Below are 13110 nucleotides of genomic sequence, written 5' to 3'. Positions count from 1 at the left end.
TTTACTTGTCGCTTTTGTTTTTAGCCTTTATTCAGCTAAAACCAAACATAAAACCGTCTGTTTGGTTAAAATTTGCAGTTATAGAATCCAATTTGTTGCGGAAATCGATTGGACTGGATTTTGTTATGGATCAGCTGTCGATCAACCAGAAGGTTTTTATCCGACGTTCGGATGGCCGAGTCCACTTGGCTGGGATTATTAAGCTGGAGGGCGGTGCCAGCAATCTGGTGACGGTGGAATGGCCCGAAGGACATGCGGTGAGGGGCAAGGAGCTGCCCCTGGAACTGGTGGTCCTGATGAATCCCCAGATCTTCGATCCGCCCCGTTGCAGCGGCACACTGGCCTCCATACCGCCGCGTTCGATGAAACAACGCATGGCAGCCGGAAGTTTTCCGCCTCGCCTAGCTACTGCCTCTCCCCGCCAGGTGGCGCCACCCAGTCGAGAGGATGATGTGGTGCTGCAGGTGGAGAGGCTGCGAAAGCAACGGGAACGAAGGCGGGAAACTCAGGCGCAGACTCGCCAGCGGCGGGAACAGGAGAAGAGCGAGGATCCGGGGAATCCCAACTGGGAGGTAGCCAAGATGATACGGCTGCAACGTCTGCAGATGGAGAGTTCAGGGGTCAAGAGTCGTACTACCAATAAGCCCGCCAAGGAACACCAGATTGTGGTTTGTGTGCGAAAGAGACCGCTGAGACGCAAGGAGCTCGCAGATCGCGAACTGGATGTAGTGAGCATTCCTTCAAAGGACATGCTGGTGGTTCACGAACCGCGCAAGCATGTAAATCTGGTCAAGTTCCTGGACAACCACAGTTTCCGCTTCGATTATGTTTTCAACGAGGATTGCTCGAATGCCACGGTATATGAGTTCACCGCACGCCCCTTGATTCGACACATTTTCGAGGGCGGCATGGCCACCTGTTTTGCCTACGGACAGACCGGAAGTGGCAAGACCCACACGATGGGTGGCCAGTTCACCGGAAGTCGGCAGCAGAGCTCTATGGATGGGATCTATGCAATGGCCGCCAGGGATGTGTTTTCCTGCCTAAAATCTCCAGCCTATGATGGTTTGAAACTAAAGGTCTCCTGCAGTTTCTTCGAGATCTATGGCTCCCGGGTCTATGATCTCCTGATGCCGGGCAAACCGCAGCTGAGGGTCCTGGAGGATGGCAAGCAGCAGGTGCAAGTGGTGGGTTTAACTGAGAATCCCGTGAAGAACACTGGCGATGTTTTGGCCCTACTCGAAATGGGCAACAGTGTCCGAACCTCGGGTCAAACCTCTGCGAATTCCAAATCCTCCCGTTCCCATGCTGTCTTCCAAATTGTGCTGAGATCCTCGGCGAATGAGCGTTTGCATGGAAAGTTTTCGCTCATAGATTTGGCGGGAAACGAGAGGGGAGCGGACAACAGTTCAGCGGATCGTTTGACCCGCCTGGAAGGATCGGAAATTAACAAATCGCTGCTGGTTTTGAAAGAATGCATTCGGGCCCTGGGTCGCCAGTCGGGTCATTTGCCCTTCCGGGGCTCCAAACTCACTCAGGTCCTGCGGGACTCCTTTATCGGAGGCAAGAAGGTCAAGACCTGCATGATAGCCATGATCTCGCCCGGCTTGCACTCGGTGGAGCACACTCTGAATACCCTACGATACGCAGATCGAGTGAAGGAATTGACCGCGGAGTGTGTATCGCCAAAGCGACTGATGAAGACAGCTGCCAACTTCGAAAGCAGCTCCATGCCAGATATCGTTGGGCAATCCCAGAGTGAGAGAACCTACCCATCTGCCTCGGCCACTTCGCTGCCAGGAGTGGGAAATCAGTCGAATCCAGAGAAACGAGTTGTTGACACCACCAACGATCTGAATAGGCTCCAGGGAGGGGAGTCTGAAAGGAAATCGCGACGCGCCCAGGAAGCTTCCATAATGCTGGCCAAATCGCTGGCACAATTCAGAGGGTGCAACTTTCCCTAGATCTTAAGAAACAATCCCACCAGCGATTTCTACAACAATTTATTTCTTATCATTAAATAGGTTGTCAAAATTATGTGTACATAATAAAGCGAAAAAAAGTAGAAAATTCAAAAAAATGGTTTGGGAATTTTGCCTTTATTCAAAATTTATATAAAGGAATTGAAATATCTTTTGTGCCATCTAAATGCCAGAATGAACTTATTTAATACCTCTACAATAAGTTATAGGACGTAATTTTTCAAACAAATAATATTTAAAAGCCCAGAAAACTATCTTAGTTTGTGGATTTTTATTCGTTCTCTTATTTTTAAAGTTAAGAACTTGAAGTACTTGCCGTCACAACCAATGATTGTAAATAAAGTAAATGGAAATGCTCATTCCAACCGCTCCAAATATATTTACTTAATAAATTAAATGAAACCTGGCAACGAAAGTCCATTGTAAGAGGACTTCATTTGAATTTCCCCCTGAGTAATCTCCGCCGATTGAGGACTGTTCAGGACACTTATTCGGGCGTCTTAAAGTTGTCACCTCGCTCCCCGTTTTTTTTTCTGGCCCAGTTCATTTGTAGGCCAACCTGCTTCCCGGGCCCATGGTCCTAGCCCACTTCCTTTTCCACTGCCACTTCCATGTCCTTCGAGCGAAACACACGTAGCTGTGGGTTCATGTGTGTGACTACATTTTCCTATGTCGAACTCAAACTAAGCGCAAATATTTTCCGCATAGTTGCGCATTAAGCCAAAAACTTACTTTTCCTCACAGTTTTTCTGTGGCTTTTTTCGTGAGCAGAAACGGAAGTCGGGGAAGTGGCTCCTTTGACAGCTGTCAATATACAATATTGGGGATTATGATGGTGCCAAGACACGTCTTACGACAAAGCTTTGTGTCAATATATTAAATTATGGCTTAGGGCGGCTTTTCCCTAACTCCCCGCCCCGCCCTCTCGCTTAACTTTTTGGCATTTTTTCGCGCAAATCCGCACATAAATGCCTTCGGCCCGAATGAATATGGATGAAGCAGCAAATTTTGTTATTCCTGCGCATTTGACACTAATTGAAATGGGGAGAAAAGTTTCTTATGCGTCTGCATAATGCAAAAGTCAATTATTTAAATTACAGATATTTTTCCAGGATTTATACAAATATTTCATACGCCCTTGTAAATATTCGTAGTTTTTATCTCAATACTTTACTTTGACCTTTTATTCTCCAAGTTTATTTGCAAATGTTTTCTTCAATTATAAACTAATCCCAAAAATTGAATTAAAACTTCTTGTTATTTTGCTCAAACGAATGACACCTTCGAAGGCTTCCATCTTTGCCTGTCAACAATTTAATGTTTGCAATTTAATTTTAAGTCCCTGCTGTCTTTCGCATCGTTAATCAAAAGCGTCTTTATGTCAAGCTATGTAAATAAACAATTACGAGCGTTTATATATGCACACTCACACAGGCGTTCAAACACACACAGCGCACACAAGAGCACAAATTTTGCGGCTTAAAGTTAATTCATTTCGCAAGTGTTTACCTAACCTGGCATTAAAACGGCTAGAAAGACATACGCCCACGGGACGATGGCATGTATGTATTATATATTCCCCAGAACTCCCAACCTCCTTCGCATTCTAATATGCCATTAACATAGCTGCCTAAATAAGTAAGAAAATTCGATAAGCACATAGATTCGCACCCACACACACGCAGTGTGTAAACAAAACCGGAAGGAAGCGCGTGCAGATTCAGCGGAGTGCAAACATTTCAATTTGGGGAAACTGATAAGTCCTATAAATGTAAACTTAACGTTGGCTAAGCAAATTTCCACAGAATCACAAAATCCCCGACTCCCCCGCACAAAAGTACCCAAATAACTCAAACACATCTTCTGATTGAAGGCTTAAAGCCTTTTCGAGCACAGCTTCGCATCCGTCGAGTATCGATTACTTTGTGTCTAATGCACTTTGGCAACTCTGGAGGGCTGCAACTTCATCGCATTCTCCCGATTTCCCCCCTCTTGAAAATCAAACCGAAACTGTGTTGGCCAGGAAAACTTTGCTCGCGGCAGTCGGTAAAGTGAGAGGCACTAATGGCTTCAGCTGGAGGATATTGGAAATTGAGAAATATATCTAAAAGTGGGAATCAATGATAAGAGCTGAATGTAATAAAAATTAAAAAAGAAAATTATCAAGTTGGCTTTGTTTTCATCCATTAACGATGGTAAAACTTCAAAGATAATTGAAGAAGAAGTTCAAGAATCATTTCTGATGAGATCGTGATGACTTTCCAAATAATATATTATCACCATGTTTGATTTCTAATTTTGTAATAAAGCAGCCAAAAAATTGCCTGATTAAGTAACTCTAAAAAAAAAATTATTAAGAACTTGGGATTAAAATGTTAATTCATAAAATAGTGCTACTGGAATTTTTCAATGCTTACATTTTCATTTATTTGTAATTAAAGTACTTTTAATTTATAATTTAAACAAGTTGCCTTTATAAAAGCAATTCTCATAATTTCAAAAAACTTCCTCTACCCCAAAAGTTTCTATATTCAGCCAATAGGAATTCCCGACAGTTGGACAAGCAAATACAAGTAAACTTTGGCCAAGCACATATACACATATGTCGAACCTGAAAAAAGCAGCTTGAATGGCAAGTTTAAACCATTTCTCCCCCATCCCCGGTAGTCCATTCCTCATTTTGCTGAAGTCATGGCAAAATGTTTACAATGATAATTGTCCTGCTCGGTCCTTGTCGTTGTCATTGTCCAGCCAATAAATTCTTGGCAGCTGCATGTTTGTTAAGCTCAGGGCTCAATCCTTTCGCCCCCCTTTCGCTACCCCCTTTGCCATTTCACCATCTCACCACGACCATGTTGTTTGTCCTGTTTTGGCCACTGGCTATTGGTCGAGTGGGTGGCTTTGGGTTCTGTCCCTGTTTTGTTTGAGTCGATTCCTGTCCCTCATGTCGACGCTTCAACCGCTTGGCCCTCAGCTCGGGGCGAATTATTTATGTCTCGCATTACAATTGCAGTTAAAACAATTGTCCGGGAAATGAGATTTTCATCTTTTGCAAGTGCGAGTGCCAGTGCATTCCCAAGCGGAAATTGATGGCTCAAATGAATTTCCGAGCTTAGTAACTTGAATTTCCATAACTCGGCAGCCGCTGTCTTAAAGGCCTATTGCAATAATTGAAATGTCCCTATTTAAGCTCCCTTTCCTTGGTGTATATATAGTGTGATATATCCTTTAATCCGGGCCAGTCCTGCCTGCCAGTTGAGAAGTCCAGTTGTAAAGGAGGGCGTGGCCCCTTGTCTTAACCCAAATTGTTCGCCATTAAGCCGTCAAGTGCTACACACAAAAAAAAAACTTGGTAAAATCAACTGTAATAATTGTCAAACAGGCCCCAACCAGCAAAATTGTCAATTCTACTAAGTAAATAGTCATTTCACAACAACAAAATACACACAATTAGCAAAGACATAAACCCAAAGCAAAAACAAAATACACGTAACTATTTTAATAGTTACGTAACTATCTTTGTTGGTCAATTTTACCAGGCAATTTTTTTTGTGTGTAAACATGCAAGCGATTCTCAATCCCGCCTCGCCTTTTCTCTCCGTATCTGTCTCTTACTTTCTCACCAACTTTCTCTGTCTCTTTCCTTTTCTCTGTATTTCGCGTGCCGCTATATGGAAAACGTTGCAGAGAAATGTGCCAAGATAAAAACCAACTTTGCATATTTACTAACCCTGTCAGATGTCGGTGGAAGTCTATTAAAAATGGTGTGAGATCAACACGGAAATGTGCTGGGGATGTTTGATTTCAATTTTCACTGGGTCATTATTTAGCACGACTTCATTTGGCTTAAGTAACTTTTAAACAACTATTTATTTGGGATATAAAAGGCAGTTGGAAAAAGTCTGGGTGTTGGTAATGCCCGCTTGATACCTGTTTAAAGTTTAACTAACTATCTTAATTTACTTTTTATAGCAAATCTGTAAGCATGAATATTTAGATTTAATAGAAAAATTCACGACATCTTTTTTAATTTAAGAAATTTTTGAAATCGGACCATTAAATAAAAAGTTATGAGCAAATAATGGAATTCAAGCAGTACAGGCAGTTCCTACACACAAAAAAAAAACTTGGTAAAATCAACTGTAATAATTGTCAAACAGGCCCCAACCAGCAAAATTGTCAATTCTACTAAGTAAATTGTCATTTCACAACAACAAAATACACACAATTAGCAAAGACACAAACCCAAAGCAAAAACAAAATACACGTAACTATTTTAATAGTTACGTAACTATCTTTGTTGGTCAATTTTACCAAGCAAATTTTTTTGTGTGTATGCTGCACTTCATCCCCCTCGCACTTCCTTTAGTTGAGTAACAGGTATCTAATATCTAGACTATAGGTTCTTCTTTATAAAGACGCACTTATTTGTTTCACAACATTATCTTTTCTTGTGCTAAAAAAATCCCACTCAGTGTGTTTGCCCCGAATTTAAGCGAAAAAACCCCAAGGAACTTAACAAATACGAATTCTGCTGCACTGGAATGTCCTTGCAAATGTGCATGTGTTGTAGTGAGTGTGTTTATGTGGCAGTGTTTGTTTGTCACGCTAACCTCAAAATTGCCGCCAACAATTTAACAAGCAGACGTTGTGTGAAAAATATGTCAAACAGAAGGCGAAGGCGGTGACATTTTGTTCGCTTTCTTTTTTCTGCATACGAAAATTGCGTTAGCCCGCACACAAACATGCACACACATATTCCCCACAGTCGAGTTACCAACATAAAAAGTGGCAACACACACACACAGGCTCACAACGAGCAGGACAAACAGTTTGCCAGCCACGTTTTGAATTATGCATGTCTGCCACACATGACTCGAATTTTCCCACCCGCTTTCGGCCCACCAAAGCTCCTCTAACACTCCTTCTAACGCGAAGAAAAATATACATATTCACAAAAAATGAAAATGACAAAAAGAAGCCAACGGCCCGAAACTATTCGTGGCCGCTTTTCCTTGCAGTTGTAGGGTGGGAAAGCTTGGGGGGAAAAGCCAGCCGAGCAGGACAGATGTGTTCGGATATTATGGTTCCCCAACCTCATAATGGCTGAATTCGGTGTCTGTCTGCAGCCTGTGGAACCTGCAACCACTCCAAACTAACATGTTGCCGACCTCAACCGGCTGGCAGGCACCTTTGATTGCCCCAAAATGTCCAAGGCTAAGTGGATTATGCATCTTGCCAGAGCTCGGGCAAAAAGAGAGCTCATTTCAAAGTCAATTACCTCTGCATGCGTAGGAATTGGTCCGCTGCTAAGATATATTTTCATGGAATGGCTTTTGGGCTCACCACAAAATTGTAATGAAGTTCACTGTTAATGGGGTGTACTTAATAAAATACATGGAATTTATTTGCATAGATAGAATGACCTTCTATGCCTATTGATTTTATTAAATTAAATATTAAATACTAAATTAATAGTTTTTACTCTGTTTTGGTGTTAAATATAATTTACAGAATTTTAAACAAATTCTTTTTCAGTCTATGCAATTTTGTTCCAAGATTATTAATCATACGTACTGTTGTCTTAGATAAAAATGTATTTTAATCCTGTATTAAAAGGGAGAAAAAATTGTTGTACTGGCATACATGTTGTATGAGTAATTAGTTTAAAAGATTTCGTCACTAAAAAACCAACATTAAATATTTTACATTTGAATCAAAATCTACCATTGAGAGAAAAAAGCTGTTGGAATTAATCAAAATTATCTTCATTAAAACAATCAAAAAAGAAAAAAGAAGGACTGACTTTAATTGAAATCCAATCAATAGCCCGAAAATAACTTTTGGCCATTACATCACAGCCGACTGATTGGGCCAAGTTGCAAATATAATTACTGGTAAAAAGCCAGCAGGAGTAGAACGAGTGGAGAAGAGAGGAAAAGAGGCCGGCACAAAACAGTAATTAAATGGAAAACGCACTCGAAGAGTCAGGCGAGCTGAGCCGAGCTGGCAAAGCGAAACCAACTTGTGCAAGGCACTTGACTTTGGGCCACAATCGCGTGACTTTGAGCCAGCCCCTCAAAAAAAGCGCTCACAAATACGAACACAAGTGCCGCTCAAGTATGAATTTATTTATACGTAATGCGTATACATGATTTCTTTTTATAATTTTAATTTGCGGCAACCTTGGCCCGAACGATATGCTGGTGACCTTGGGTGTGGGATATACACAGAAAAAGAAAACCGTCTTTGGGGCCTGGGACTTGAGTTGATTTTGAGTTTCTTGCTGGCTGTTGAATAATAAATGCCGCTATTGATTTCCACCATACCGGGCTACCCAAAACAGAAAGCAGGGAGCACAAAAATAAACCAGAAAATTAAACTTCAGCCGGAAACGGAAGATGGCGAAACTTTATTGACTCGCTTCAGTGCCACAAATTTACTTCCACATCCGGGAGATGGGATATGGGATCCTGGGGAAGCAGGACAAGCTGGGGGAGCCTAGAGGAAAGTTGTCGGCTTAACTTTACGATCTTGGCACTTGTTGTTACCCCTCAAACAACATAATTTGGCCAAACAGCAATCAACTCCCTTCCACACAGCATATTCATATGTCAGTTGGCCAAAAACGAAAAAAAATCAAGCATAGAAGGAAAGAAAGAAAAGTATTTTCGTTTGTCAAAATGTAATAAAGTGCAAACAGCAGCAGAAAATAATGTGAACACATAAAAATAAGCAAAAAGTTTCCCTCCTTATTTTTATACATACATATAGATTGGAGTAGACCCACACACTTCCCCCTCCGATTCCATTGTTTTATATTGTTTACCCTTTCTTCAGGGGGGAAAACTTGAACTTGGCATTGACAGGGCGTGGACAGTAGGGCATTCCTATCTTATCAACGGGAAAGTAGAAAACTTTCCTCTCACCACTCGGCCTTTGTTAGACACTTCCGCTGACAGGCCCCCAGAAGCAATATAAGCTGTTATTATATGTTTAATTAAGCCAAAACTTTTGTAGCTGAGTAGATCCGGAAGACGGAAATTAAATGCTGGAATTTTGTCCAATTTCTTACTTTAATTTCATTTTGTTTATATTTAATAGATATTCTCCATCATTTTGTTTATTTATAAATTGCAACACTTGACCTGATTTTAAGCACCAATTTGCTAATTTAATAACAGAGAGCTATAATATATCAAAATTTCTTGTGAGACCTTTAACTTTTTGACACAATTAACTTTGATGCCTAAAAATCTAAAACGTAAACGTTTATTTATACTTGATAGTCGTTTCAAAATTTAATTTCATTCAATTGAATTTGATTCAATACCACCCGAGGGTGAAAAATCCACAACAGAAAAGTGGTTGGAAAATTGTATTGATTTATTTGGCAAACTTTTGCTTGTCTTTGGGGAAACTTCAAATGCTAAAAACATCTTTCAACTTTACTTTATTGGTGGGGATATGCAAACGCTGCCAACCAAATATTTTTTCACTGGCAACTTTTCCATTTTATTCCATTCGCTGCCGTCGATTTAATTTGCGGCCGCCGCTTTTTCGCCACAATTGCGAAAACAAAAATTTTTAGTGGCCGAAAAAATTGAGGGTTGGGGTAAGGTTAACGACAACTTATGCAAATGCCTTATGCAGTGGAGGATCTTCAGACCGATTCAGTCCGCCCCCTATACCTTCCTTATAGTTTTCTCTTTTTCGCTGGCTGAGGAAGAAGTCAAATAGAAGGGAAAAATAAAGCGAACTTTTTGTTAGTTCGGTTTAAGTACCGTGGAAAAGGTTGAAGGGGTCTTTTTTCAATGGGGGGTGGGGGTTAGGGTAAGCAGGGGTCAGTAGTGCTTGACTCTGCAGCGAATGCCTTTTGTTTCCCAGAGAAATACCCACAAAATGGCATTTTGGTTTGCTCAAATAACTCAGATGGCCGAAGACGAGAAAAGAGGGAAAATATTTCCCTCATTTGCATTTTACAAGAAGCTTTTCCGGCAAGCCTGGGAGTTTTCCGAGTGGGAGTTAAATTTGCCAAGATTGCTAACAGTTAACCACACATTCCTTAATCTTCCGTCGGCTGCAATGAATCTTTGCCCTCGGCTCGCTTTTGCTTCTTTTCAGCCGAAGTCAGGCCAATTTGTGGCCACTAATTCGGCACTTGAATAGTCACTTGAGAGAGAGAGAAGCAGTGAAAAACTGAGCAAAATGGGCGAAAACTCAGGGGGAGGGGGAGCACTCCATGCTCCATGAGAAGTGTACTTGGGTAGACTTTTAACGATGTCATCGCTATAAACTTGAGGCATCTCTTGCCCCTACTCTATTTCCTCCCTTATTTTTTTGGCGAACCCGCATTCCCTTTATCAATTACGCTTTCATTTTTTTAATGATTTCGACTGCAGTTTTGTTTGGTTTGGTTCGAGTTGAAGTCCATACTTTCCTTCCTCGGCGCTTTTCTTCTGCTGACAAGTGCACATTTTTCTTGGGCCCGCGCTGCTTACCATATTTCCTGCTTTATGGCCCAAGAAAAGCGCAAACTTTGCGCCCAGGCACAGGACTTCGAAAAAAGTTTTAAGGAGTAAATACTTACTTGTCTTTTTTTTCTTATTGTTTTTTTTTCCTATTGAGTAAGTTTGAAGAATGCATTTTTTTCCTTGCTTTCTGCTGCCTTTGCCTCTTCGCTTCTTTGTTAGCTTTGCAAATTAGTCAGCCGTGAATGCCCGAGGAAAGTTTGAAATTTTTCTATTAATTAGTTGGTAAAAATTATTAATTATCTTCGTTATGGCTGTATTCACCTCGCTGATACGTCACAGTTCGAGTCTTTAAAAAATTGACAGAGTTTCTACCATTTTAAAGGATATTTAATGGTTGCCAGTTTCTTAGCCCCTTTTGGTTTCTCCTCTCAGCTATTTCGAACCTTAAATTCCACTCGCTTTGATGTAGCTTTTCTAAAACCCTCGCCCTTTTGCCTTTGCTTTCCCTTTCAGCTTGTGTTCTAGATTTTCACAAAGTCCTCATGGGCCCTATCGCATAGCGATGATCTGATATGATAAATCCTACCTCAAATATGAAACGAATTCGGGGAGAAGGACTTTTCACTCGAATACACATGACTTTTGGACGTGTGCGTGTGCTGGTGTTTGCCCATGTGTCTGTGCAACTTGTTGCAAATGCTTATCAATTAATAAAAATCATTGCCTACTTTTCTGCGTTTTGCTTTGCTTGGCCTTCCTCGGGGGAATTTTTCGCCTTGGGCTTTCACCATACCCTTCCCCTGGTTTGGGTAAATTTCTATTTCTATGTACTTCTGTATTTCTTACACTAATGGAACTCTTAATAATATGAAGTTCAGAATGAATTCTGCCTATTAAAAAATATTAATTAACAAATATTATCATAAACATATACTTTCTGATTACACACATGTTTGTTGTTATCTAAGGTTAAAAAACAATTAAAAATACTTTCATAAATAAATATTTCCTTGTCTAAAATGTAGGTATAACTAAATTATTATTAGATAATCTTCCACCATAAGCAAATCGATGTTATAGCCAAATCAAATACGTTCAAAATTCAATAAAAAGAGTACAATAAACTTCGGTTAATATTTTTTCCCATTTCTCATTCCTCTTACATCCGCAATTCTTATTTATGGAGAGCATTTGGCTTAATCCACCATCATTTATACCAATTTGCGGGAAATAGTTGCCATATGTGGACAGTTAGTCAGTAGAGAGGAAAGTTGGACCCCCGGGGGCCAAAACCAGAGCTTAGGCAACAGTCGGCGGTCTTTGATGCGAAGCCGTTGCTAAAGTACAGTTGTCAGTGATTTATGCGGATACACATTTGATATTTCCTGGGCAACTCTTTCAGCAGCTTAGTTAAAGCTTATACATTGAAAAATAAATATTTATGCAGGCCTCATAATTTATTAATAAACCAAACATTCGGTCAATTTACTTTAGCGTAATTGGTGGAAGGAAAACATTTGCATTGAAATTTGTAAATCAAAATATTTAAAGTCCCTTAAGCGGAAAGTAAATATAAGCAATCAGAATAAAAATAAATTATATATAATTTATTAAGTTTATTTATTGTTCTAGTAAATGCAATGAAATTATTTGTTATTGATTTTTTATTATATTTATATTCATGGCCTTTGCCTGGTGGCCAAGAAAACTCAATAAAAGCTTATTCGCTACAAGTTGGAATGAATCCATCGGAAAATCAGATTAGATGTGAAGTCTTCGCAGTCCTTTAAGGCTCAGAGTTCACTTTAAACTCTGCATCGACTGCTGAAAGGGAAATGAAGTGGCAGCGAGAGTGCTGAAAGTACTTTCAGCTGCTAATTCACTTGAAGAGGCCGTAAAAAGGGGAAATTGAATAAATTAATAAGGCGCACACAAAAACCGGAGTCGGCCAGCTGTTGCCCAGGGAAGAAATGGAAAAAAAGGGACGTCGAGGCCCTTGCAAGTGTCCTGCGAAGTCCGAGGGATGTAATTAATAAAGTTATTACCAACAAGGCGGAGCAGTGCTGGCCATCGGAGAACGAACAGAAAGCGAGAACAGCTTACACGCGGACACCATTAACTTGTAATTATGGCCGGTTCTCCGTTCTCGGCACAGGAAGTCCGGCTTTATTGCCAAACTTATTGGCAACCGTTGTGGAGCTTTTTGGCCAATTGGCAACTGCATCGCATCCTACCCGCAAACACACGAACTTTGTGATTGCAATTTGTCGGTACACTTCCACTTAATGGAAAACTATTGGCCGACTTGTTCTTGAAAGCGATTTCCCAGGAGAATCTCATATCTTCATGATTGAAAGTGGTTAGTTTTTTTTTAAATATATTCAATATTCTATTACCTACATAAAAGACACGAAGAGATCATATAGATATATTAAAATTGATATTAAATAATATCATTTCGCCAATTTCTCTCTCTCGGAGATTCTCTTACTTCAAAATGAGTACATTTATTTTTTAAGTAGCACTAAATTAAATTACCCTTTACCACTGGTTTTTTTTTTATATACTTGTAGCTTTAAGGGTCGTCCCTAATCTGCGTTGTAGATAATTTGAATTGAGCCATAACAAAGCAATACATGCTGATTACCTTGTGC

The 13110-nt window shown here is 40.3% G+C and overlaps 1 protein-coding gene across 1 annotated transcript; it reads left to right on the top strand.

Annotated features, from left to right (window-relative positions):
• Positions 1-2049, top strand: Klp59C (Kinesin-like protein at 59C). The gene has a single exon (XM_017150379.3). It carries the CDS (start codon positions 126-128, stop codon positions 1962-1964), a length of 1839 nt encoding a protein of 612 aa, XP_017005868.2. The 5' UTR covers positions 1-125; the 3' UTR covers positions 1965-2049.
• Positions 2050-13110: the final 11061 nt, after the last annotated feature.

This window comes from Drosophila takahashii, chromosome 2R (genome assembly GCF_030179915.1).
Source record: "Drosophila takahashii strain IR98-3 E-12201 chromosome 2R, DtakHiC1v2, whole genome shotgun sequence".
Taxonomy (NCBI): domain Eukaryota; kingdom Metazoa; phylum Arthropoda; class Insecta; order Diptera; family Drosophilidae; genus Drosophila; species Drosophila takahashii.
The sequence above is the reverse complement of the archived record's forward strand: the minus strand, read 5'-3'. Positions and strand labels throughout refer to the sequence as shown.

Coding starts and splice junctions, on each gene's coding strand:
- Klp59C (XM_017150379.3), top strand. CDS start 126: ATGGATCAGCTGTCGATCAACCAGAAGGTTTTTATCCGACGTTCGGAT.